The sequence below is a fragment of the Pseudophryne corroboree genome, chromosome 7 (assembly GCF_028390025.1).
Source record: "Pseudophryne corroboree isolate aPseCor3 chromosome 7, aPseCor3.hap2, whole genome shotgun sequence".
Taxonomy (NCBI): Eukaryota; Metazoa; Chordata; class Amphibia; order Anura; family Myobatrachidae; genus Pseudophryne; species Pseudophryne corroboree.
In genome coordinates, this window is record NC_086450.1 from 513,054,331 (window position 1) to 513,078,403 (window position 24,073).

At 48.4% G+C, this 24,073-nt stretch overlaps 1 protein-coding gene across 4 annotated transcripts in view; it reads left to right on the top strand.

The window, feature by feature from the left end:
- LOC134945910 (serine/arginine repetitive matrix protein 2-like) overlaps window positions 1-24,073 on the top strand; it is a 115,263-nt gene that overhangs the window by 20,321 nt on the left and 70,869 nt on the right. For all 4 annotated transcript variants that reach the window (XM_063935467.1, XM_063935468.1, XM_063935470.1 and 1 more), the window contains exons 6-10: window positions 1,869-1,919; window positions 7,858-7,890; window positions 8,099-8,149; window positions 8,254-8,313; window positions 8,396-8,543. In XM_063935467.1, coding sequence (XP_063791537.1) covers window positions 1,869-1,919; window positions 7,858-7,890; window positions 8,099-8,149; window positions 8,254-8,313; window positions 8,396-8,543 — 343 coding nt within the window. The remainder of the gene's footprint in view (window positions 1-1,868; window positions 1,920-7,857; window positions 7,891-8,098; window positions 8,150-8,253; window positions 8,314-8,395; window positions 8,544-24,073) is intronic.

Sequence of the window (24,073 nt, forward strand, 5' to 3'; positions counted from 1 at the left end):
ATATGGTGTGGGACTCCTCAGCAGAGAACTCCCATAATTCTCCTCACTCCCGGGGCAATATGGAATCCAAAAGAGAAGTACTCTCATACATGGGGCACTCGCCTTCATAATCGCTTCATCTGTATAAGACGTAACGTGATAAATAAATCGAAAATGCAATGTTAATGAGAGTACATACAAAACACACAGATAAACAAGATATGCAAATATAGTACTCAGAGTTGACTGGTTTAAACAAAATGTTTTTATTTAAAAAACCAAAACACTGGCTTTATTTTTATTTTTTTTATTATTATTATTTTGTGACTTCTTGAAAAAAGCCTATTATACTAAAATATTCAAAATGTATAATGCCGTTGGCATGCCCCGTGCTAATGCTTAACTCCTCTGTGTGATAGAGATAGATATATATAAGTATGTGTGTGTGTGTGTGTGTGTGTGTGTGTGTGTGTTTTTTTCCCTGTGAAGTGCTTGTGCATTTTGTAATGCTATTCAGTTTTATTTAATTTTAATAAGTACTAAGTAGGACTAATGCTTAACATTAACGTGTTGCTGTTCTCGGTTTCATGCATCTGTGTGTGCTTTGTATGCATTAATATGTTTTGTCTATCTACATATATTCAGATGTAATGGGAATAATAAGCTGTAAAAAAAAAATAATGGTTTTATGAAATATGTAAAATAAATCAAATCCTTTATAGCATTATTCATTTTAGAAAGCGTTAAAACATTATTGATCATGGTTTCTAATACATAGCACTGTGTCACAGTATTAATATAATGGGTCAATATTTTTTCCCAATTAAAACCTTAATGTAAAATTTGGTTTAAAGTTAAACCAGATGTTTATATTCCCCCCCCAGTCCTGGTTTGTACATCGTAGCACCGTTTTGGGGGTTATAATTACTATTGTGCAGTTTATCAGAGCTGCCAATGGATTTAAATAAGTGCTAAATCAGCCTGGGGGGGGAGGGGTTTTGCAGCCAGGGTGAGGCAGGGGGGGGGGGGGGGGGTGCTGCTGCCGGGGTGAGGCAGGGGGGGGGGGGGGGGGGGGGGTGCTGCTGCCGGGGTGAGGCTGGGAGGGGGGGGGGGGTGCTGCTGCCAGGGTGAGGCTGGGTGGGGGTGGTTGGGGGTGCTGCTGCCAGGGTGAGGCTGGGTGGGGGTGGTTGGGGTTGCTGCTGCCAGGGTGAGGCTGGGGGGGGGGGGGGGTTGCTGCTGCCAGGGTGAGGCTGGGGGGGGGGGTTGCTGCTGCCGGGGTGAGGCTGGGGGGGGGGGGGGGTTGGGGTTGCTGCTGCCGGGGTGAGGCTGGGTGGGGGTGGTTGGGGTTGCTGCTGCCGGGGTGAGGCTGGGTGGGGGTGGTTGGGGTTGCTGCTGCCGGGGTGAGGCTGGGTGGGGGTGGTTGGGGTTGCTGCTGCCGGGGTGAGGCTGGGTGGGGGTGGTTGGGGTTGCTGCTGCCGGGGTGTGGGGGTGCTAGCAGCAGTGGTAACAGTGCCTGTAGCGCTGCAGTGGCCATGGCGTGTCTGGCAGTTTGCACATCGGTCAGACAGTAATGCTCAACTTACATCAAGGCTCATCTGGTGAGTTTTCTACAACATTTCACAAATTCCCATTAAGCCGATTTAAGGATAAATTACTCCTCACTGGATAAAAATGCGGGTGTAATTAATCTGGCCATAAAACGTAGCATGACCGGTGAGTGGGACAGGGCGCTGAAACGCCAGGGAAATGCGCAGCGATGTTAGCCAGCGGCCCACGTGGGAATGCGTCTTGTTTGTCTCTCTGCAGTCGCTGTGGAATAATGCCGTGTACAGATCCGCAGCAGACTCCGGGGAATATTATTTTTATATCTCGTTGTATGTGTCCCTCAGGTCTACCAGCCGCTCCTCCAGTCACAAAGAGAAAAGGTCCCGAAAACACAGGTAGTTCCGCCAGCCCCATCTGTAATCCTGCATCTGCCTGCTACACACACACACACCCACACACACAGTCCCCCGTGTGTCCTTTAACAACCGTCTGATTATACTGCCTATATACTGTGTGTAAAATATATATATATATATACCCCCCTCTGTGTCCATTAACTGTCTCATTATGCTGCCTATATATTGTCAAACTATTTTCTCTGACGTCCTAGTGGATGTTGGGACTCCGTCAGGACCATGGGGATTAGCGGCTCCGCAGGAGACAGGGCACAAAAATAAAGCTTTAGGATCAGGTGGTGTGCACTGGCTCCTCCCCCTATGACCCTCCTCCAAGCCTCAGTTAGGTTTTTGTGCCCGTCCGAGCAGGGTGCAATCTAGGTGGCTCTCCTAAAGAGCTGCTTAGAAAAAGTTATTAGGTTTTTTATTTTCAGTGAGTCCTGCTGGCAACAGGCTCACTGCAACGAGGGACTTAGGGGAGAAGAAGTGAACTCATCTGCGTGCAGGATGGATTGGCTTCTTAGGCTACTGGACACCATTAGCTCCAGAGGGATCGAACACAGGCCCAGCCATGGAGTCCGGTCCCGGAGCCGTGCCGCCGACCCCCTTGCAGATGCCGAAAAGTGAAGAGGTCCAGAAACCGGCGGCAGAAGACTTTTCAGTCTTCATGAGGTAGCGCACAGCACTGCAGCTGTGCGCCATTGTTGTCAGCACACTTCACACCAGCGTTCACTGAGGGTGCAGGGCGCTGGGGGGGGGGGGCGCCCTGGGCAGCAATGATAATACCTTGTTCTGGCTAAAAATACATCACATATAGCCCCTGGGGCTATATGGATGTATTTAACCCCTGCCAGGTCTCACAAACACCGGGAGAAGAGCCCGCCGAAATAGGGGGCGGAGCCTATCTCCTCAGCACACAGCGCCATTTTCCTGCACAGCTCCGCTGCGAGGAAGGCTCCCAGCACTGCACTACAGAAACAGGGTAAAAAAAAAACAGAGAGGGGGGGCACTTTTTTGGCGATATTGATATATTAAGCTGCTATAAAGGAAACAACTCTTCTGTAGGGTTGTTCCTAATATATTTATAGCGCTTGGGTGTGTGCTGGCAAACTCTCCCTCTGTCTCCCCAAAGGGCTAGTGGGGTCCTGTCTTCGATAAGAGCATTCCCTGTGTGTCTGCTGTGTGTCGGTACGTGTGTGTCGACATGTATGAGGACGATGTTGGTGTGGAGGCGGAGCAATTGCCGGTAATGGTGATGTCACCCCCTAGGGAGTCGACACCGGAATGGATGGCTTTGTTTATGGAATTACGTGATAATGTCAGCACGTTACAAAAATCAGTTGACGACATGAGACGGCCGGCAAACCAGTTAGTACCTGTCCAGGCGTCTCAGACACCGTCAGGGGCTGTAAAACGCCCTTTACCTCAGTCGGTCGACACAGACCCAGACACGGACACCGAATTTAGTGTCGACGGTGAAGAAACAAACGTATTTTCCAGTAGGGCCACACGTTATATGATCACGGCAATGAAGGAGGCTTTGCATATCTCTGATACTGCAAGTACCACAAAAAGGGGTATTATGTGGGGTCTGAAAAAACTACCTGTAGTTTTTCCTGAATCAGAGGAATTGAATGAAGTGTGTGATGAAGCGTGGGTTAACCCCGATAGAAAACTGCTAATTTCAAAGAAGTTATTGGCATTATATCCTTTCCCGCCAGAGGTTAGGGCGCGCTGGGAAACACCCCCTAGGGTGGATAAGGCACTCACACGCTTATCAAAACAAGTGGCGTTACCGTCTCCTGAAACGGCCGCCCTCAAGGATCCAGCTGATAGGAGGCTGGAAACTACCCTGAAAAGTATATACGCTCATACTGGTGTTATACAGCGACCAGCCATCGCCTCAGCATGGATGTGCAGTGCTGGGGTGGTTTGGTCGGATTCCCTGACTGAAAATATTGATACCCTGGATAGGGACAGTATTTTATTGACTATAGAGCAATTAAAGGATGCTTTTCTTTATATGCGAGATGCTCAGAGGGATATTTGCACTCTGGCATCGAGAGTAAGTGCGATGTCCATATCTGCCAGAAGAAGTTTATGGACGCGACAGTGGTCAGGTGATGCGGATTCCAAACGGCATATGGAAGTATTGCCGTATAAAGGGGAGGAATTATTTGGGGTCGGTCTATCGGATTTGGTGGCCACGGCAACAGCCGGGAAATCCACCTTTTTACCTCAGGTCCCCTCCCAACAGAAAAAGACACCGTCTTTTCAGCCGCAGTCCTTTCGTTCCTATAAGAACAAGCGGGCAAAAGGACAGTCATATCTGCCCCGAGGCAAAGGAAAGGGTAAGAGAGTGCACCAAGCAGCTCCCTCCCAGGAGCAGAAGCCCTCCCCGGCTTCTGCAAAGCCCTCAGCATGACGTTGGGGCTTTACAAGCGGACTCAGGGGCGGTGGGGGGTCGACTCAAGAATTTCAGCGCACAGTGGGCTCACTCACAGGTGGACCCCTGGATCCTGCAGGTAGTATCTCAGGGTTACAGGTTGGAATTCGAGAAGTCTCCCCCTCGCCGGTTCCTAAAGTCTGCTCTGCCAACGTCTCCCTCAGACAGGGCGACGGTATTGGAAGCCATTCACAAGCTGTATTCTCAGCAGGTGATAGTCAAGGTACCCCTCCTACAACAGGGAAAGGGGTATTATTCCACACTATTTGTGGTACCGAAGCCGGACGGCTCGGTAAGACCTATTCTAAATCTGAAATCTTTGAACCTGTACATACAAAAATTCAAGTTCAAGATGGAGTCACTCAGAGCAGTGATAGCGAATCTGGAAGAAGGGGACTTTATGGTGTCCCTGGACATCAAGGATGCTTACCTGCATGTCCCAATTTGCCCTTCACATCAAGGGTACCTCAGGTTCGTGGTGCAAAACTGTCATTATCAGTTTCAGACGCTGCCGTTTGGATTGTCCACGGCACCTCGGGTCTTTACCAAGGTAATGGCCGAAATGATGTTTCTTCTGCGAAGAAAAGGCGTATTAATTATCCCTTACTTGGACGATCTCCTGATAAGGGCAAGGTCCAGAGAACAGCTGGAGGACGTAGTAGCACTAACCCAAGTAGTGCTGCAACAGCACGGGTGGATTCTGAATTTTCCAAAATCTCAATTGACCCCGACGACACGTCTGCTGTTCCTGGGAATGATTCTGGACACGGTTCAGAAAAAGGTGTTTCTTCCGGAGGAGAAAGCCAGGGAGTTATCCGAACTTGTCAGGAACCTCCTAAAACCAGGAAAAGTATCTGTGCATCAATGCACAAGAGTCCTGGGAAAAATGGTGGCTTCTTACGAAGCGATTCCATTCGGCAGATTCCACGCACTTTTCAGTGGGATCTGCTGGACAAATGGTCCGGATCGCATCTGCAGATGCATCAGCGGATAACTTTGTCTCCACGGACAAGGGTGTCTCTTCTGTGGTGGTTGCAGAGTGCTCATCTGTTAGAGGGCCGCAGATTCGGCATACAGGACTGGGTCCTGGTGACCACGGATGCCAGTCTGAGAGGCTGGGGAGCGGTCACACAGGGAAGAAACTTCCAGGGAGTGTGGTCAAGCCTGGAGATGTCTCTTCACATAAATATACTGGAGCTAAGAGCGATTTACAATGCTCTAAGCCTGGCAAAACCCCTGCTTCAGGGTCAGCCGGTGTTGATCCAGTCGGACAACATCACGGCAGTCGCCCACGTAAACAGACAGGGCGGCACAAGACGCAGGAGGGCAATGGCAGAAGCTGCAAGGATTCTTCGCTGGGCGGAAGATCATGTGATAGCACTGTCAGCAGTATTCATTCCGGGAGTGGACAACTGTGAAGCAGACTTCCTCAGCACGACCTCCACCCGGGAGAGTGGGGACTTCACCCAGAAGTCTTCCACATGATTATAAACCGTTGGGAAAAACTCGACAGGTATTGCGCCAGGTCCAGGGACCCTCAGGCAATAGCTGTAGACGCTCTGGTAACACCGTGGGTGTACCAGTCAGGGTATGTGTTCCCTCCTCTGCCTCTCATACCCAAGGTACTGAGATTGATAAGATGGAGAGGAGTAAGCACTATATTCGTGGCTCCGGATTGGCCAAGAAGGACTTGGTAACCGGAACTTCAAGAGATGCTCACGGAGGATCCGTGGCCTCTACCTCTAAGAAGGGACCTGCTCCAGCAAGGACCCTGTCTGTTCCAAGACTTACCGCGGCTGCGTTTGACGGCATGGCGGTTGAACGCCGGATCCTGAAGGAAAAAAGGCATTCCGGATGAAGTCATCCCTATCCTGATCAAAGCCAGGAAGGATGTAACCGCAAAAACATTATCACCGCAATTGGCGAAAATATGTTACGTGGTGCGAGGCCAGTAAGGCCCGACGGAGGAAATTCAACTGGGTCGATTCCTACATTTCCTGCGAACAGGAGTGTCTATGGGCCTGAAATTGGGGTCCATTAAGGTTCAAATTTCGGCCCTGTCAATTTTCTTCCAAAAAGAACTAGCTTCAGTCCCTGAAGTTCAGAAAGGGGTACTGCATGTACAGCCTCCTTTTGTGCCTCCAGTGGCACTTTGGGATCTCAATGTAGTTTTGGGTTCCAAAAGTCACATTGGTTTGAACCACTTAAATCTGTGGAGTTAAAATATCTCACATGGAAAGTGGTCATGCTGTTGGCCCTGGCCGGGGCCAGGCGCGTGTCAGAATTGGCGGCTTTATCCTGAAAAAGCCCTTATCTGATGTTCCATTCGGACAGGGCGGAATTGAGTACTCGTCCTCAGTTTCTCCCTAAGGTGGTTTCAGCGTTTCACCTGAACCAACCTATTTGTGGTGCCTGCGGCTACTAGGGACTTGGAGGACTCCAAGTTGCTAGACGTTGTCAGGACCCTGAAAATATATGTTTCCAGGAGGGCTGGAGTCAGGAAATCTGACTCGCTGTTTATCCTGTATGCACCCAACAAGCTGGGTGCTCCTGCTTCTAAGCAGACTATTGCTCGTTGGATTGTAGTACAATTCAGCTTGCACATTCTGTGGCAGGCCTGCCACAGCCAAAAATCTGTAAATGCCCACTCCACAAGGAAGGTGGGCTCATCTTGGGCGGCTGCCCGAGGGGTCTCGGCTTTACAACTTTGCCGAGCAGCTACTTGGTCAGGAGCAAATACGTTTGTAAAATTCTACAAAATTGATATCCTGGCTGAGGAGGACCTGGAGTTCTCTCATTTGGTGCTGCAGAGTCATCCGCACTCTCCCGCCCGTTTGGGAGCTTTGGTATAATCCCCATGGTCCTTACGGAGTCCCCAGCATCCACTTAGGACGTTAGAGAAAATAAGAATTTACTTACCGATAATTCTATTTCTCATAGTCCGTAGTGGATGCTGGGCGCCCATCCCAAGTGCGGATTGTCTGCAATACTGGTACATAGTTATTGTTACCAAAAAATCGGGTTATTGCTGTAGTGAGCCATCTTTTCTAGAGGCTCCTCTGTTATCATGCTGTTAACTGGGTTCAGATCACAAGTTATACGGTGTGATTGGTGTGGCTGGTATGAGTCTTACCCGGGATTCAAAATCCTTCCTTATTGTGTACGCTCGTCCGGGCACAGTATCCTAACTGAGGCTTGGAGGAGGGTCATAGGGGGAGGAGCCAGTGCACACCAGATAGTCCTAAAGCTTTCTTTAGATGTGCCCAGTCTCCTGCGGAGCCGCTATTCCCCATGGTCCTTACGGAGTCCCCAGCATCCACTACGGACTACGAGAAATAGAATTATCGGTAAGTAAATTCTTATTTTTATATATATATAAAAAACATTTTTTTTTTTTTTGTTATTGTGTGTACTCCCCCCCCCCCCCCCCCCCCCTCTGTGTCCTGTGACCTCTGTCTGATAGCGACTCCTTATGTTTTCTACTTCTTCCAGGTCCTCATCAAACTCTAAGAAGAGGAAGCACAGGTGAGGCTTATGTCAGACGTGGTCACACACCTTTGGGGTTCACTTACCTGTAAGGTCTCATCAGAACATGCACTGCTACAATGTAGTCTATCCAGGAAGGAAGCTACACCTTAATGAATCTTCCCCTTTAGGACAAGATTTGTTGAATTTTCTATTTATTTCTTTTTTTTTGTCTGATCAGTTTTCTTTTCTTTTTTGATATTTCCAGGTCATCCAGCTCGAAAAGCAAACGCAAAACTAAGGACAAGAAGACGAAAAGGTAATTGTGAGCTCTTCTTCCTGTGCACGAGATGGTGACCACTTTGTATCCGTTCCATCTGTATGATCATAAAACACGGCCCGTATTTGTCTTCTTTCCTGCAGTGGTTCCTCTAAAGAGAGACGCGCGTCGTCCTCCTCTGCTGACAGGAGCTCCGGGAGCAGGTAACCGCGGTCAGCTGACCATGATGGTGCTGCAATCTGTTTGTGCTTTGTTACCTTCCCTCACACACCCTTTATCTCATAGGTCACGGAGCAGTCCTCGCAAGAGCAACATAGAAAGGCGTAAACACTCAGATACCACAAAGCATACCCCAGAGAGACTGAGATCAGTCACCCCAAACAGAGACCGGAGAGCTGATAGAGGCCGGAGCCCAGAGCAGAGACATAGAGCTGTGAGTATTGCCTCCTGGCAGAACAATGTGCCATGGCTTGTATTTTACATTTACTACAAGTGTGATTAGTAAGCTACCAGTGAGCGGATTCATGGGACGAGGTTGTATCCTGATGCTGGTTTGTGTTACTAGGTTGGTATTATCGCTGCGTTCAGCCCAAAGGTCCTTGTAGCAGTTGTAGATTTCCCACTGGGCTTGTAAGTCTGGAAGCTACACCTGCAGATACATACGTTTCTGACCTAGATTTACACAGAAAGATGAATGGTAGCATGATGCATGTTTTCCAGGAGATACCGTTGTCCGTCCGCGAAGTACATTACGAAAGTTTAAGTGATAATCCTGACCATAGAGGAGGAGCTTAAGTTTCTCTAACGTCCTAGTGGATGCTGGGGACTCCGTAAGGACCATGGGGAATAGACGGGCTCCGCAGGAGACTGGGCACTCGAAGAAAGATTTAGTACTACTCGTGTGCACTGGCTCCTCCCTCTATGCCCCTCCTCCAGACCTCAGTTAGAATCTGTGCCCGGGCAGAGCTGGGTGCATTTTAGTGAGCTCTCCTGAGCTTGCTAATAAGAAAGTATTTTAGTTAGATTTTTTATTTTCAGAGAGATCTGCTGGCAACAGACTCTCTGCTACGTGGGACTGAGGGGAGAGAAGCAGACCTACTAACTGCGGCTAGGTTGCGCTTCTTTGGCTACTGGACACCATTAGCTCCAGAGGGATCGAACACAGGAACCTAACCTTGTCGTCCGTTCCCGGAGCCGCGCCGCCGTCCCCCTCGCAGAGCCAGAAGACAGAAGCCGGCGGGTTGAAGCAAGAAGACGTCAAAATCGGCGGCAGAAGACTCCTGTCTTCATATGAGGTAGCGCACAGCACTGCAGCTGTGCGCCATTGCGCCCACACTAACCCACACACTCCGGTCACTGTAGGGTGCAGGGCGCAGGGGGGGGCGCCCTTGGCAGCAATTAAGTACCTCCTGGCAAAAGCAGCATATATACAGTTGGATACTGTTATATGCATGAGCCCCCGCCATTAATTTTACACAAAATCGCGGGAGAAGCCTGCCGCTGAGGGGGCGGGGCCTTCTACCTCAGCACTCACCAGCGCCATTTTCTCTCCACAGCTCCGCTGAGAGGAAGCTCCCCAGGCTCTCCCCTGCAGACTCACGGTAGAAAGGGTAAAAAGAGAGGGGGGGCACATAAATTTCTCCTTCATCCACTAGGGGCCACTGGAGCGTAGTTACAATGGGGAAATAGTAGGCAGTAATTGTGAGCTGGCACTTTAAAATTCTCACACTGTGGCTAGCTCCTCCCCTACTATCTCCCCTCCAAGCCAGTCTTAGTTAGTGCCCGAGGTAGCTGGTTCACTTGGGTTTAGCTGAAGAATTTTTTTTCTTTATTATTTTATTTTTCTTACTTACACACACAGACTGGCAGCTCTGCCACTGCCAGTCTGCTCCGCGGGAGCTGCCGGCGGGGTCCCATCGCAGCTGCATGCGGCTCGGGATGGGCCCCGGCTGAGGGAGACACTGAGCTCTCCTGAGATGGCGGACACCGCTGCGTGCGGCGTGTGTCGGGGCCGATCCACCACCAGAAGATTCCGGGCGGTGAGTATATGCGGCCGGACACCGCTGCGTGCGGCGCGTGTCGGGGCCACTCCATCAGGACAACAGCGGTGAGTACAGACACCAATCTAAAACTGTGATGATGTGTGCTGTGTCTTTTATTCACTCCCTGCTCCCATACATGGGGGCCACGACCCTGGTCTAACACCCCTCTGTGTAATGCATGACAAAAAGGAAAAGATTTTAATTTTAGATGGCACCTTTATATTTAGGCGCCATTACTAGGGGGGCGGAGCTTAATCCCGCTCGACCCGGCGGGCTAAGCGCCCCCGCTCCCCAGCAGCGGCTCACAGGGCCGTCAGGGGATGCAGGGCGCTCCCTGCTAATGTTTGCGCGGGAGCTTCATACAGAACACAGTTCGTGCAGAGGGGGCGGAGCTTTCTCCCGCTCTGCTCGGCGGGCTCAGCTCCCTGGCAGCGGCGCGTGTGAACGGCGGGGGAGGCAGGACGCTCCCCGCTGTCTTAGGGCAGGAAGGCTACAGGTTTTAAATTAAGAGGCTTCTGTGGCTCATGAAGCGCCCGGGTTGCAGTGCACATAACGGGGGGCGGGGCTTCCTCCGGTCTTGGACCTCGGCTCCCGGCGGCCACCTGCGGCTTGGTTGGTGCTGGCGGCCATTTCCTCTCTGCAGGGGAATCCTCTACCCGGACTCCACTGCTTGCTGTGAGTGTCAGGATCTTATCACTGCAGTGAGTGGTCTTTTCTCAAGGTGTTCCTCCTGTAGCATACATATATATATATATATTGTATGTATGTGTATGTATATATATATATATATATATATATATATATATATATATATATATATATATATATATATATATATATATATATATATATATTTCTCTGACGTCCTAGTGGATGCTGGGACTCCGTAAGGACCATGGGGAATAGCGGCTCCGCAGGAGACAGGGCACAAAATAAAAGCTTAAGGATCAGGTGGTGTGCACTGGCTCCTCCCCCTATGACCCTCCTCCAAGCCTCAGTTAGATTTTTGTGCCCGGCCGAGAAGGGTGCAATCTAGGTGGCTCTCCTGAGCTGCTTAGAATAAAAGTTTAGTTAGGTTTTTTTTTTATTTTCAGTGAGTCCTGCTGGCAACAGGCTCACTGCATCGTGGGACTAAGGGGAGAAGAAACGGACTCACCTGAGTGCAGAGTGGATCGGGTTTCTTAGGCTACTGGACACTAGCTCCAGAGGGACGATCACAGGTTCAGCCTGGATGGGTCACCGGAGCCGCGCCGCCGTCCCCCTTACAGAGCCAGAAGAGACGAAGAGGTCCGGTGAAATCGGCGGCAGAAGACATCCTGTCTTCAGACTAAGGTAGCGCACAGCACCGCAGCTGTGCGCCATTGCTCTCAGCACACTTCACACTCCGGTCACTGAGGGTGCAGGGCGCTGGGGGGGAGCGCCCTGAGACGCAATATAACAGAATACCTTAGGTGGCAAAACAGAATACATCACATATAGCTCCTGGGCTATATGGATGTATTTTAATCCCCTGCCATTTTACACAAAAAAGCGGGAGATAAGGACGTCGTGAAGGGGCGGAGCCTATCTCCTCAGCACACAAGCGCCATTTTCCCTCACAGCTCCGCTGGAAGGACGGCTCCCTGACTCTCCCCTGCAGTCCTGCTTCAGAATCAGGGTAAAAAAGAGAAGGGGGGGCACGTTTGGCAGCAAATAAATATATTAACAGCAGCTATAAGGGAGTAACACTTATATAAGGTTATCCCTGTATATATATATATATAGCGCTGGGTGTGTGCTGGCAGACTCTCCCTCTGTCTCTCCAAAGGGCTAAGTGGGGTCCTGTCCTCTATCAGAGCATTCCCGGTGTGTGTGCTGTGTGTCGGTACGCGTGTGTCGACATGTATGAGGAGGAAAATTATGTGGAGGCGGAGCAGTTGCCTGTGTTGGTGATGTCACCCCCTAGGGAGTCGACACCTGACTGGATGATTGTATTTAAACAAATAAGTGATAATGTCAGCAATTTGCAAAAAACTGTTGACGACATGAGACAGCCGGCAAATCAATTAGTGCCTGTCCAGGCGTCTCAGACACCGTCAGGGGCGCTAAAACGCCCGTTACCTCAGTGGGTCGACACAGACCCTGACACAGATACTGAGTCTAGTGTCGACGGTGACGAGACAAACGTAATGTCCAGTAGGGCCACACGTTACATGATCACGGCAATGAAAGAGGCATTGAACCTTTCTGACACTACAAGTACCACAAAGAAGGGTATTATGTGGGGTGAGAAAAAACTACCAATATTTTTTCCTGAGTCAGAGGAAATAAATGAGGTGTGTGAAAAAGCGTGGGTTTCCCCCGATAAAAAACAGCTAATTTCTAAAAAATTATTAGCATTATATCCTTTCCCGCCAGAGGTTAGGGCGCGTTGGGAAACACCCCCTAGGGTAGATAAGGCGCTCACACGTTTATCAAAACAAGTAGCGTTACCGTCTCCTGATACGGCCGCCCTCAAAGAACCAGCTGATAGAAGGCTGGAAAATATCCTAAAAAGTATATACACACATACTGGTGTTATACTGCGACCAGCAATCGCCTCAGCCTGGATGTGCAGTGCTGGAGTCGCATGGTCGGATTCCCTGACTGAGAATATTGATACCCTGGATAGGGACAATATTTTGTTAACTATAGAACATTTAAAGGATGCATTACTATATATGCGTGATGCACAGAGGGATATTTGCACCCTGGCATCAAGAGTAAGTGCTATGTCCATCTCTGCCAGAAGAGCGTTATGGACGCGACAGTGGTCAGGGGATGCGGATTCCAAACGGCACATGGAAGTATTGCCGTATAAAGGGGAGGAGTTATTTGGGGCTGGTCTATCGGACCTGGTGGCCACGGCAACGGCTGGAAAATCCACCTTTTTACCCCAGGTCACTCCACATCAGCAGAAAAAGACACCGTCTTTTCAAACTCAGTCCTTTCGTTCCCATAAGTACAAGCGAGCAAAAGGCCATTCTTTTCTGCCCCGGGGCAGAGGAAGAGGAAAAAGACTGCACCATGCAGCCGCTTCACAGGAGCAGAAGCCCTCCCCTGCTTCTGCCAAGTCTTCAGCATGACGCTGGGGCTTTACAAGCAGACTCAGATATGGTGGGGGCCCGTCTCAAGAATTTCAACGCGCAGTGGGCTCACTCGCAAGTGGATCCCTGGATTCTACAGGTAGTATCGCAGGGGTACAAACTGGAATTCGAGGCGTTTCCCCCTCGTCGTTTCCTGAAGTCTGCTTTACCAAAGTCTCCCTCCGACAGGGAGGCAGTTTTGGAAGCCATTCACAAGCTGTATTCCCAGCAGGTGATAATCAAGGTACCCCTCCTGCAACAAGGAAAGGGGTATTATTCCACGCTGTTTGTGGTACCGAAGCCGGACGGCTCGGTGAGACCAATTTTAAATCTGAAATCCTTGAACACTTACATAAAAAGGTTCAAATTCAAGATGGAGTCACTCAGAGCAGTGATAGCAAACCTGGAAGAAGGGGACTATATGGTGTCTCTGGACATCAAAGATGCTTATCTCCACGTCCCGATATACCCTTCTCACCAAGGGTACCTCAGGTTTGTAGTACAAAACTGTCATTATCAGTTTCAGACGCTGCCGTTTGGATTGTCCACGGCACCTCGGGTCTTTACCAAGGTAATGGCCGAAATGATGATTCTTCTACGAAGAAAAGGCATTTTAATTATCCCTTACTTGGACGATCTCCTGATAAGGGCAAGATCCAGGGAACAGTTAGAAGTCGGAGTAGCACTATCTCAGGTAGTGTTACGTCAGCATGGGTGGATTCTAAATATTCCAAAATCGCAGCTGATTCCAACGACACGTCTACTGTTCCTAGGAATGATTCTGGACACAGTCCAGAAGAAGGTGTTTCTCCCGGAGGAGAAGGCCAGGGAGTTATCCGAGCTAGTCAGGAACCTCCTAAAACCAGGACAGGTCTCAGTGCATCAGTGCACGAGGGTCCTGGGGAAAATGGTGGCTTCTTACGAAGCGATTCCATTCGGAAGATTCCATGCAAGAACATTTCAGTGGGATCTACTGGACAAATGGTCCGGATCGCATCTGCAGATGCATCAGCGGATAACCCTGTCGCCAAGGACAAGGGTGTCTCTCCTGTGGTGGCTGCAGAGTGCTCATCTACTAGAGGGCCGCAGATTTGGCATTCAGGATTGGATCCTGGTAACCACGGATGCCAGCCTGAGAGGCTGGGGAGCAGTCACACAGGGAAGGAATTTCCAGGGCCTGTGGTCAAGCTTGGAAACATCTCTTCATATAAACATTCTGGAACTAAGGGCCATTTACAATGCCCTAAGTCAAGCAAAACCTCTGCTTCAGGGTCAGGCGGTGTTGATCCAATCGGACAACATCACGTCAGTCGCCCACGTAAACAGACAGGGCGGCACGAGAAGCAGGAGGGCAATGGCAGAAGCTGCAAGGATTCTTCGCTGGGCGGAAAATCATGTGATAGCACTGTCAGCAGTATTCATTCCGGGAGTGGACAACTGGGAAGCAGACTTCCTCAGCAGACACGACCTTCACCCGGGAGAGTGGGGACTTCACCCAGAAGTCTTCCACCTGATTGTAAACCGTTGGGAAAAACCAAAGGTGGACATGATGGCGTCACGTCTAAACAAAAAACTGGACAGATATTGCGCCAGGTCAAGGGACCCTCAGGCAATAGCAGTGGACGCTCTGGTAACGCCGTGGGTGTACCAGTCAGTGTATGTGTTCCCTCCTCTGCCTCTCATACCAAAAGTACTGAGAATCATAAGAAGGAGAGGAGTAAGAACTATACTCGTGGTTCCGGATTGGCCAAGACGGACTTGGTACCCGGAACTTCAAGAGATGCTCACGGACGAACCGTGGCCTCTACCTCTAAGAAAGGACCTGCTACTGCAGGGGCCTTGTCTGTTCCAGGACTTACCGCGGCTGCGTTTGACGGCATGGCGGTTGAACGCCGGATCCTGAGGGAAAAAGGCATTCCAGAAGAAGTCATCCCTACTCTGGTCAAAGCCAGGAAGGACGTAACCGCAAAACATTATCACCGCATTTGGCGTAAATATGTTGCGTGGTGTGAGGCCAAGAAGGCCCCTACAGAGGAATTTCAACTGGGTCGTTTCCTTCATTTCCTGCAAACAGGACTGTCTATGGGCCTAAAATTAGGGTCCATTAAGGTTCAAATTTCGGCCCTGTCGATTTTCTTCCAGAAAGAACTGGCTTCAGTACCTGAAGTTCAGACATTTGTAAAAGGGGTCCTGCACATACAGCCTCCTTTTGTGCCTCCAGTGGCACCTTGGGATCTCAATGTGGTGTTGAGTTTTCTAAAGTCACATTGGTTTGAACCACTTTCCACTGTGGACTTAAAATATCTCACATGGAAGGTGTCGATGCTGTTAGCCTTGGCTTCAGCCAGGCGTGTGTCAGAATTGGCGGCTTTATCATATAAAAGCCCTTACTTAATTTTTCATTCTGACAGGGCGGAATTGAGGACTCGTCCTCAATTTCTACCTAAGGTGGTTTCTGCATTTCACATGAACCAACCTATTGTGGTACCTGCGGCTACCAGGGACTTAGAGGACTCTAAGTTGCTTGACGTTGTCAGGGCCTTGAAAATATATGTTTCCAGGACGGCTGGAGTCAGAAAATCTGACTCGCTGTTTATCCTGTATGCACCCAACAAGCTGGGTGCTCCTGCTTCTAAGCAGACGATTGCTCGTTGGATTTGTAGTACAATTCAGCTTGCACATTCTGTGGCAGGATTGCCACAGCCAAAATCAGTAAAAGCCCATTCCACAAGGAAAGTGGGCTCATCTTGGGCGGCTGCCCGAGGGGTCTCGGCTTTACAACTTTGCCGAGCAGCTACTTGGTCAGGGGCAAACACGTTTGCTAAATTCTACAAATTTGATACCCTGGCTGAGGAGGACCTGGAGTTCTCTCATTCGGTGCTGCAGAGTCATCCGCACTCTCCCGCCCGTTTGGGAGCTTTGGTATAATCCCCATGGTCCTTACGGAGTCCCAGCATCCACTAGGACGTCAGAGAAAATAAGATTTTACTTACCGATAAATCTATTTCTCGTAGTCCGTAGTGGATGCTGGGCGCCCATCCCTAGTGCGGATTGTCTGCAATACTTGTATATAGTTATTGTTACAAAGATTCGGGTTATTATTGTTGTGAGCCATCTTTTCAGAGGCTCCTTTGCGTTTATCATACTGTTAACTGGGTTCAGATCACAAGTTGTACGGTGTGATTGGTGTGGCTGGTATGAGTCTTACCCGGGATTCAATATCCTTCCTTATTATGTACGCTCGTCCGGGCACAGTATCCTAACTGAGGCTTGGAGGAGGGTCATAGGGGGAGGAGCCAGTGCACACCACCTGATCCTTAAGCTTTTATTTTGTGCCCTGTCTCCTGCGGAGCCGCTATTCCCCATGGTCCTGACGGAGTCCCAGCATCCACTACGGACTACGAGAAATAGATTTATCGGTAAGTAAAATCTTATTATATACATATCTTGTAGATATATTATATTTTATATAGTTTGTATTATGTATATAATCAACTAGCGCCGTCAATTTTAAAGATAGGCGCCAGAGTGGGGGGGGCTTAAACCTAACGCTAAGGTCAGTGCCCCTTTGTAAGGGGGGCTAGTGCTGTTAATTCAACACGGAGTCCCCTGTTTATGGTATATGGAGTCAGCTCACTACTGCTCTTTATCAGGGCACAGTTAGGCTCACTGAATATTTACAATAATATAGAAGACCTGGGTTCACGTCCCACATTTCTTCACCCTGCCACATTGATTTTTCCCCCGGCTTTACTGACAGGCTGCCCGCCATTTTGGGCAACCAGCGGAGCTTACTGAATTAGCAGTACACTACATACACGGGTGTTGTCACCCCTTTTTCTTTTTCATCCACTAGGGGTCACTGGAGTACTCTTGGGATATGGACGGCGTAGCAGAAACAAAGGCACTGAATATTTAAATTTAGAACTCTCCACCCCTCCATATCCCAGAGTACCTCAGTGTACGACCTCAGTGTTTTTTCTGTGCTCAAAGCACTAACATCGGCTTGTGGGATTCCCACACTTTGTGGAAGATTTTATTAATTTTTCATTTTTACTTTTTTCAATAGCACATCCCTTCCCAGTTTCAAGAAAAACATGGGTCCGGGATAGTGCCGCTGCACGGACAGCGCATGGCGTGTCGGTCCTCACAAAGAGCACCCTCACAGCCACAGGCAGCCCACTGCTCCTGCAACAGCTGGACGGAGCTTACACATAGAAGCCCCGTCGCAGCCATGACTGGAGAGCTGGACGGAGCTTACACATAGAAGCCCCGTCGCAGCCATGACTAAGATGACTTGAAAGCTGGACGGAGCTTACACATAGAAGCCCCGTCGCAGCCATGACTGGACAGCTGGACGGAGCTTACACCTAAGAAGCCCCGTCGCAGCCAGGATCGGAAAATACAGACGCTACGTCTGAGAGTCGCTCCATACGGCAGCGCTCCGTCCGCCCGTCCCAGCCGCTCCGTCCGGCCGCCCAGCACCATCCACCCGCAGACGCTCACTCAGTTCCCAGCGCTAACAGGGTGACAACCGGGCCGCCGCTCCGTCCGGCCGCCCAGCACCATCCACCCGCAGAGTTGCCAGCGCTAAGAGGCTGCAAGAAGGCCTCCCTGCAAGTCTTCCCGGGCTTCCCGCGGAGACACAGCGTTACAGGGGGGAAGGGGGGCGGTGGAATCTGGCGGATCACAGCGGCAAGGGTATGTAAAATACCTATATGAAGCAGCCACAGTTTATGTATATGCAGCTATATATATAGGACAGGTATTCATTATCACTGTAAATAATGCAGACATGTATTGTAACCTGTCCTGTGATAGGCTATTGAGCCTATATTAATGTCTGTGATTATCACTGTATAATAGGCTATTGAGCCTATATTAATGCTGTATAATAGGCTATTGAGCCTATATTAATGTCTGTAATTATCATAGGCTATTGAGCCTATATATATATTTATTCATAGAGCATGAGTTGTACCCTGCCTGTGATTATCACTGTATAATAGGCTATATTAACACTGAAACAATTGTAACTTGCTCTGTGATTATCAGGGTCAGCATGGCAAAGGGGCCATTTTAACCATGCTTCCTGTTGTTTTACAGTTTGTAATTCCGGAACATTCCTGCCCTACATCTCTAAGCCACCAGAGGCGCAGGGGTGTTAGTGGGAATTTGGTTCGGGTTTCACATAGGCTGCCCATGTGAACTGCTTTTCAGCATAAAGATATGCTTTTCAGCAATAAATATATATATATGACACATAATAACTTCACTAAGTCGTGCAAGTGTCTGTTCGTTGCCTATGGTGGTGTCTGTCTGCATAGGGAGTAAGGCTCCAGCGCAGACTAAAAATAATTTTAAAGATCCTATGTTAAGCATTGGCAATTCAAATTAAACACGACAGGAGCGGTAACATCGGAGTCTCGGAAGTTACTCCGCCAGCTCTAACGAAGGACAGTCTTTCCAAAGGGCCAATTTCCCTTTGGGTACCAGGGTGTTTATTTAACTGGTCTTATAATTTAATGCACGATTCTATGTCAAATCTCACAGCGATAACTACGAGTGAGAAGGGTACATTAGACCAGCACTCAGATAGTGCGGGGTTTTTGACAACCATGCATTGCTAAAACCCAGTGAGTTAATGTCTCCATTTTTAGAGACTGAGTAGACTCTAACCACTATTTAATCGTTTCCACATCTAAATGACGCGATCCGCCATTGGTGAATTCGTCTGTGTCAAACATTATAAAGACCCAAGATACATTTGGGTCACTAGACTCTATGTATGGAAACAATGACGATCACTGTTAATGAGAAGCTGCAGAGTATATCTGTAAAGCTTCTGCTAACGCCGGTTACTTCGATTCTCACTTTTCATCGTCGCTAGTTTCAGCACGACAAGGCCAGAGCTTGTTTGGTCCTAAATTTGATATTCAGCCATTACCGCATCCAGTATCAAAACGGAAATACTTGTGCCGGCGTTTAATCCCTTTAGACTTCAGTCTTTTCAAGGCGGTGGTACAAAAACAGTCACGCCTTGTAACGACAGGACGCTACAGTCAGCAAGCCAGTGGCTTGACGACCTCTTAGGCCATCTCCATTTTCCAATTGTGGAAGCGCGTCTTTACACGTTACATTTGCGGGGTTTCCAGACATCAACTCATGGATGTCTCCGCTATTTACAGATTAAAGGACAAGACTGCCTCTGTCGAACGTTTTGGCAGGTTGCCATTTAGTCTCTGCTGGTTTCAGCTGTTTTTATTTCCAGGCATAGTACACCAACAGAGTCAGGGTTACTTATTCCCCTCTGTTTGGGGTAACAAAACCAGACAGCTCCGTCGCAGTCTCAATCAGCAAGTCACTTACTGCAGTTTGAAAATGGATTTTCTGCGGTTAGTATTTGCATATTTGGAGCCACAAAATTGCATAATTGCACTTGATCTTCACAATGCGTATTTACCCATTCCGGTTGGGTCACCGCATCACAGGTTCTAGCGATTGCAAAACGCCACAACCATTAACGATTTCAGGTTCTACCATTTGGCTTCTTGTCAACGCCTCGGGTATTTACCAAAGTGATGTTGGTGAGGATAGCTCATCTCAGAGCCTGCCAGTGACAATCGTTCCATACTTAGACGATCTGCTCATAAGAACTCTGTCTCAACAGAGTTCCTCTTACTTGCGCTACTAATGTATACTACGGTGGCAGGTCAAGTTCAAAAACAATCGCATCTAATTCCGTCTGAACGACGTCAATTCCTAGGTAAGATTATAAATACGGTAAATCACAGACATTTACCTACTACACCAGCAAGAACAAATATACCATCTAGTAATTAGTGCAAAAGCCACGCACACTAGCGGTACATTGCTGTATTCGCCTGTTAGGAATAATGATGTGTTTTCAAAGCGCTTTAGTTCGCCGGGCTTCACTCGCGTTTCCCACAGGGGGGCGAGGGTGTATATACTCTGGACGAGAGTCTCAGAGGTTCAGGAGTTGTAGTTAAAAAAGATCAGCGACAGGGGTTCTAAAGCGGATCACGACAGATTGCTGTCGATAAATGTCCTGGAACTCCGTGCAATTTACAATGCACTACATGCTTCGCTTTCAGTCTGACCAAGTGCAGTCAGACAACGCAACGGGAGTTGCATACACAACAACCAGGGAGGACCAAGAAGCCGCATGGCAATGCGGCAGGTAGCTCGAATCCTGAATTGCCCAGAACACCATTATGTGATGTTGTCGACGGGGTTCATTCCGCGAGTGGACATCTGTTAGACAGATGATCTCACCCGTCGGGATTTATATCCTGAAAACTGGGCATTAAATCCAGAGGTGTTTCATATGTGAATCCACAGGTGGGGTTACCCTCAGGTATACATGAGGGCATCTCGCCACAATTACAAACGCTCAGTATGTGTACAGAACGACAGATCACAAGGGCAGGGGCGGTGGAGGTTCTCACATTCGTGTGGTCATACAGCCTCGTGTATCTGGCTCCACCATTTTCCGCTGTTCTCTCCGTTGCTAAAACGGATCATAAGACAGTTCGTCACAGTCATACTAGTGATATCTCATGGGTTTCGGAGAGCTTGCTTCTCGAATCTCCAAGGAATACTTGCACACGATCTTGGCCCGCTCATAATACGTCCAACCTGTTACAACAGGGACCGTTCTTTTACCCCTCTTTACCTATGTGCTGCGGTTGACGGGGTGGGGGTTCAGACCGCCCTCTTAAGAAAAGAAATAGGGCATTACAGTATCGGTTATTCCAACCATGTTACGAGCTAGGAAGCCGCTTACGGCAGCTCATTATTACAAAATTTGGTGTGCCTATATAGGTGGGTGTGAAGCTCGGAAGTTTCCGACATCATCTTTCAAGTTACCCGTATTCTGTTATTTTACAGACGGGGTGGGATGGAGAACTGCGTTTATCTGCACTGAGGGTGCAGGTATCTGTGTGGTCAAGTTATTTTCAAAGACGTTTGACTCTATTGCGTCGGTACACACCTTTTCTACAAGGTGTCATCAAATACAGCCTCCATTTATCCCACCTACAGCGCCATGCGACTTGAGGCTGGGTTCAGATTTCTTACAGTTTTCATATTTTGAACCCTTACAACAAATGGGGATTAAGTTTCTCACTTGGAAAACGTTTTCTTCTAGCCTTAGCTTCGGCAAGTGTTTTGTTTTCATATTTGGGTGCCTTGTATTCCAAGCCACCGTATTTGAGTTTTCTCATGACAAAGCAGAACTTCGGACGAATTCCGATTTCTTATTCTTTACATCAATAAACCAATAGTGGTTCCTGTGTTAACAGCACATTCTAGAATTCTGAATGTGGTACACGCATTACGCGTCTATATGTCCCGAACGTCTACAGTTCGTAATACGGATACGTTGTTTGTTCTCTATGATGCTGCCAACTGGGGTTAGCCAGTTTCTCAGCAGACATTATCCAGTTGGATAAAAATGACTACAAGTCAGGCTTACTTTAAGGCTAAGTTACAGTCGCCTACGTCAGTAATAGCTCATCCCACAGGTTCTGTGGGAATGTCAGGACCAGCTGGTCGTGGAGCGTCTACGACGCGGCTACATAGCCTTCAGTGCACACGTTTGTGCGCGTTTACACGTTATGAAACGGTTGCGGCATCAGCATCTAGCTTTTGCTGCCTACTGTTACAAGTGTCAAACAGCTCTCCCGCCCACGAGGGAAGCTTTGGTACGTCCCAAGAGTACTCCCACCCAGAGCAGTTTTACCTGGGTTGTTTTAAGCTCAGAGGAGCTTAGGGTAACACATTTTACCTGGTTTGTATTAAGCTCAGAGGAGCTTATGGTAACACATTTTCACCGATTGGTTCAAATTATAAAGGTCTATCGGTTATGGTGTCAACTGTTTAGTTGACAGTAACGTTATGGGTCAACTTTGTTGTTGTCCGTTATGTTATAGGAATTCTCCATTGTCAACTTCTCTATAGTAGTTCGCTCAGTAAAAACACTGAGGTCGTACACTGAGGTACTCTGGGATATGGAGGGGTGGAGAGTTCTAAATTTAAATATTCAGTGCCTTTGTTTCTGCTACGCCGTCCATATCCCAAGAGTACTCCAGTGCCCCCTATGGATTCAAAGAAAAGGATTTACCTGGTAAGTACCAAAATCCTATTATTACTCCTTTGTGTCACTTGGTAATACAGGTTGAGTATCCCTAATCCAAAATGCTTGGGACCAGAGGGATTTTGGATATTGGATTTTTCCGTATTTTGGAATAATTGCATACCATAATGAGATATCATGGTGATGGGACCTAAATCTAAGCACAGAATACATTTATGTTTCATATACACCTTATACACACAGCCGGAAGGTAATTTTAGCCAATATTTTTTATAACTTTGTACATTAAACAAAGTGTGTGTACATTCACACAATTCATTTATGTTTCATATACACCTTATACACGCAGCCTGAAGGTCATTTAATACAATATTTTTAATAACTTTGTGTATTAAACAAAGTTTGTGTACATTGAGCCATCAGAAAACAAAGGTTTCACTATTTCACTCTCACTCAAAAAAGTCCGTATTTCGGAATATTCCGTATTTCGGAATATTTGGATATGGGATACTCAACCTGTAATACTGTGTGTAATTTGGGGGAATGTCTGTGGTGTCAGCCAGATAGCAGCTGTGGCTCGGTACGCTTATAGCGGGGACAAGACACCAACTTTAGGGGATATGCGCCTGTCACTGCACGTTATAGTGCAGAGTTTATAGAGGGTTACACTTCTTTAACCTGTCTTTTCTCTTTTCGTTTAATTAAACGTAACACCCAGGACAGAGAATTCCCTGTTATGTGCAGATTGTGCGGTGGAGCCATCTAATTACCCCTCAATGCAGCTGCAGGACGTTCCTGTTTGAACAGCTCAGCTTATGCAGGTAAGGTCACCGTTACCAGAAACCCCGTCCGTCATTTCTTCTCCCCAGGTTTATAAAAGGAGGTTGCTAACCTCAGTGTTACACGACGCTGCAGATGATAGACCTATTCTGGAAGGAGGCAATGGATGTCCGGGATACCTAGGATGTCTGTTTTCGGTGGAGTCCGAACTAGAGATGAGCGGATTCGGTTTTACTCGGTTTTACTCGGTTCTCAAAACCGAATCTTATTGGCTCACGGATGTCACGTGTTTTGGATAGCCAATAAGATTCGGTTTTGAGAACCGAGTAAAACCGAGTAAAACCGAATCCGCTCATCTCTAGTCCGAACCAGTGTCTCTGGGTCCTGGAGACATCCGACTGCACGTCTTCAGGTTTCTAAAAGGAGCTTGCTAACCTCCATGTTACAGGAGATACTGATTATGTTTCGGTGGAGTCTGAACCAGTATCTCAGGATATTGAGGCGTATTGTGCAGCAGTTCGTCTGGTGCTGCAGGTAAAGAGGTCGGTCACTTCAGGTCCCTCGGGGTTTGACGCCAAGGAAGAAATGACATCGACTTGTTCTGTTTCGGATGAGCTGGGCATGCTCCGGTAGGCGGCCGGGAAACACCCGAATTCACTATTTCAGGTATCGAACAATGTTTGTTTGCCTATCCTTTTCCCGCAGATAGCAGGAAACGATATCAGACCTCTCCAGGTATACCCCTCAATGTATCGTCGGTCCAACAGGCTGCCGTTTTCCTGGGCCAGCCTTGCTGAGGGATCCATCTGTGAGACATATGCGACAGCAGGGGTTCGACCTTATCCGGAGCAGGTAGGTTGTGGAACAATTGTCCTCTAGGGTACTGGATAATTCGCATCAGGATCAACTGATGCTTTGG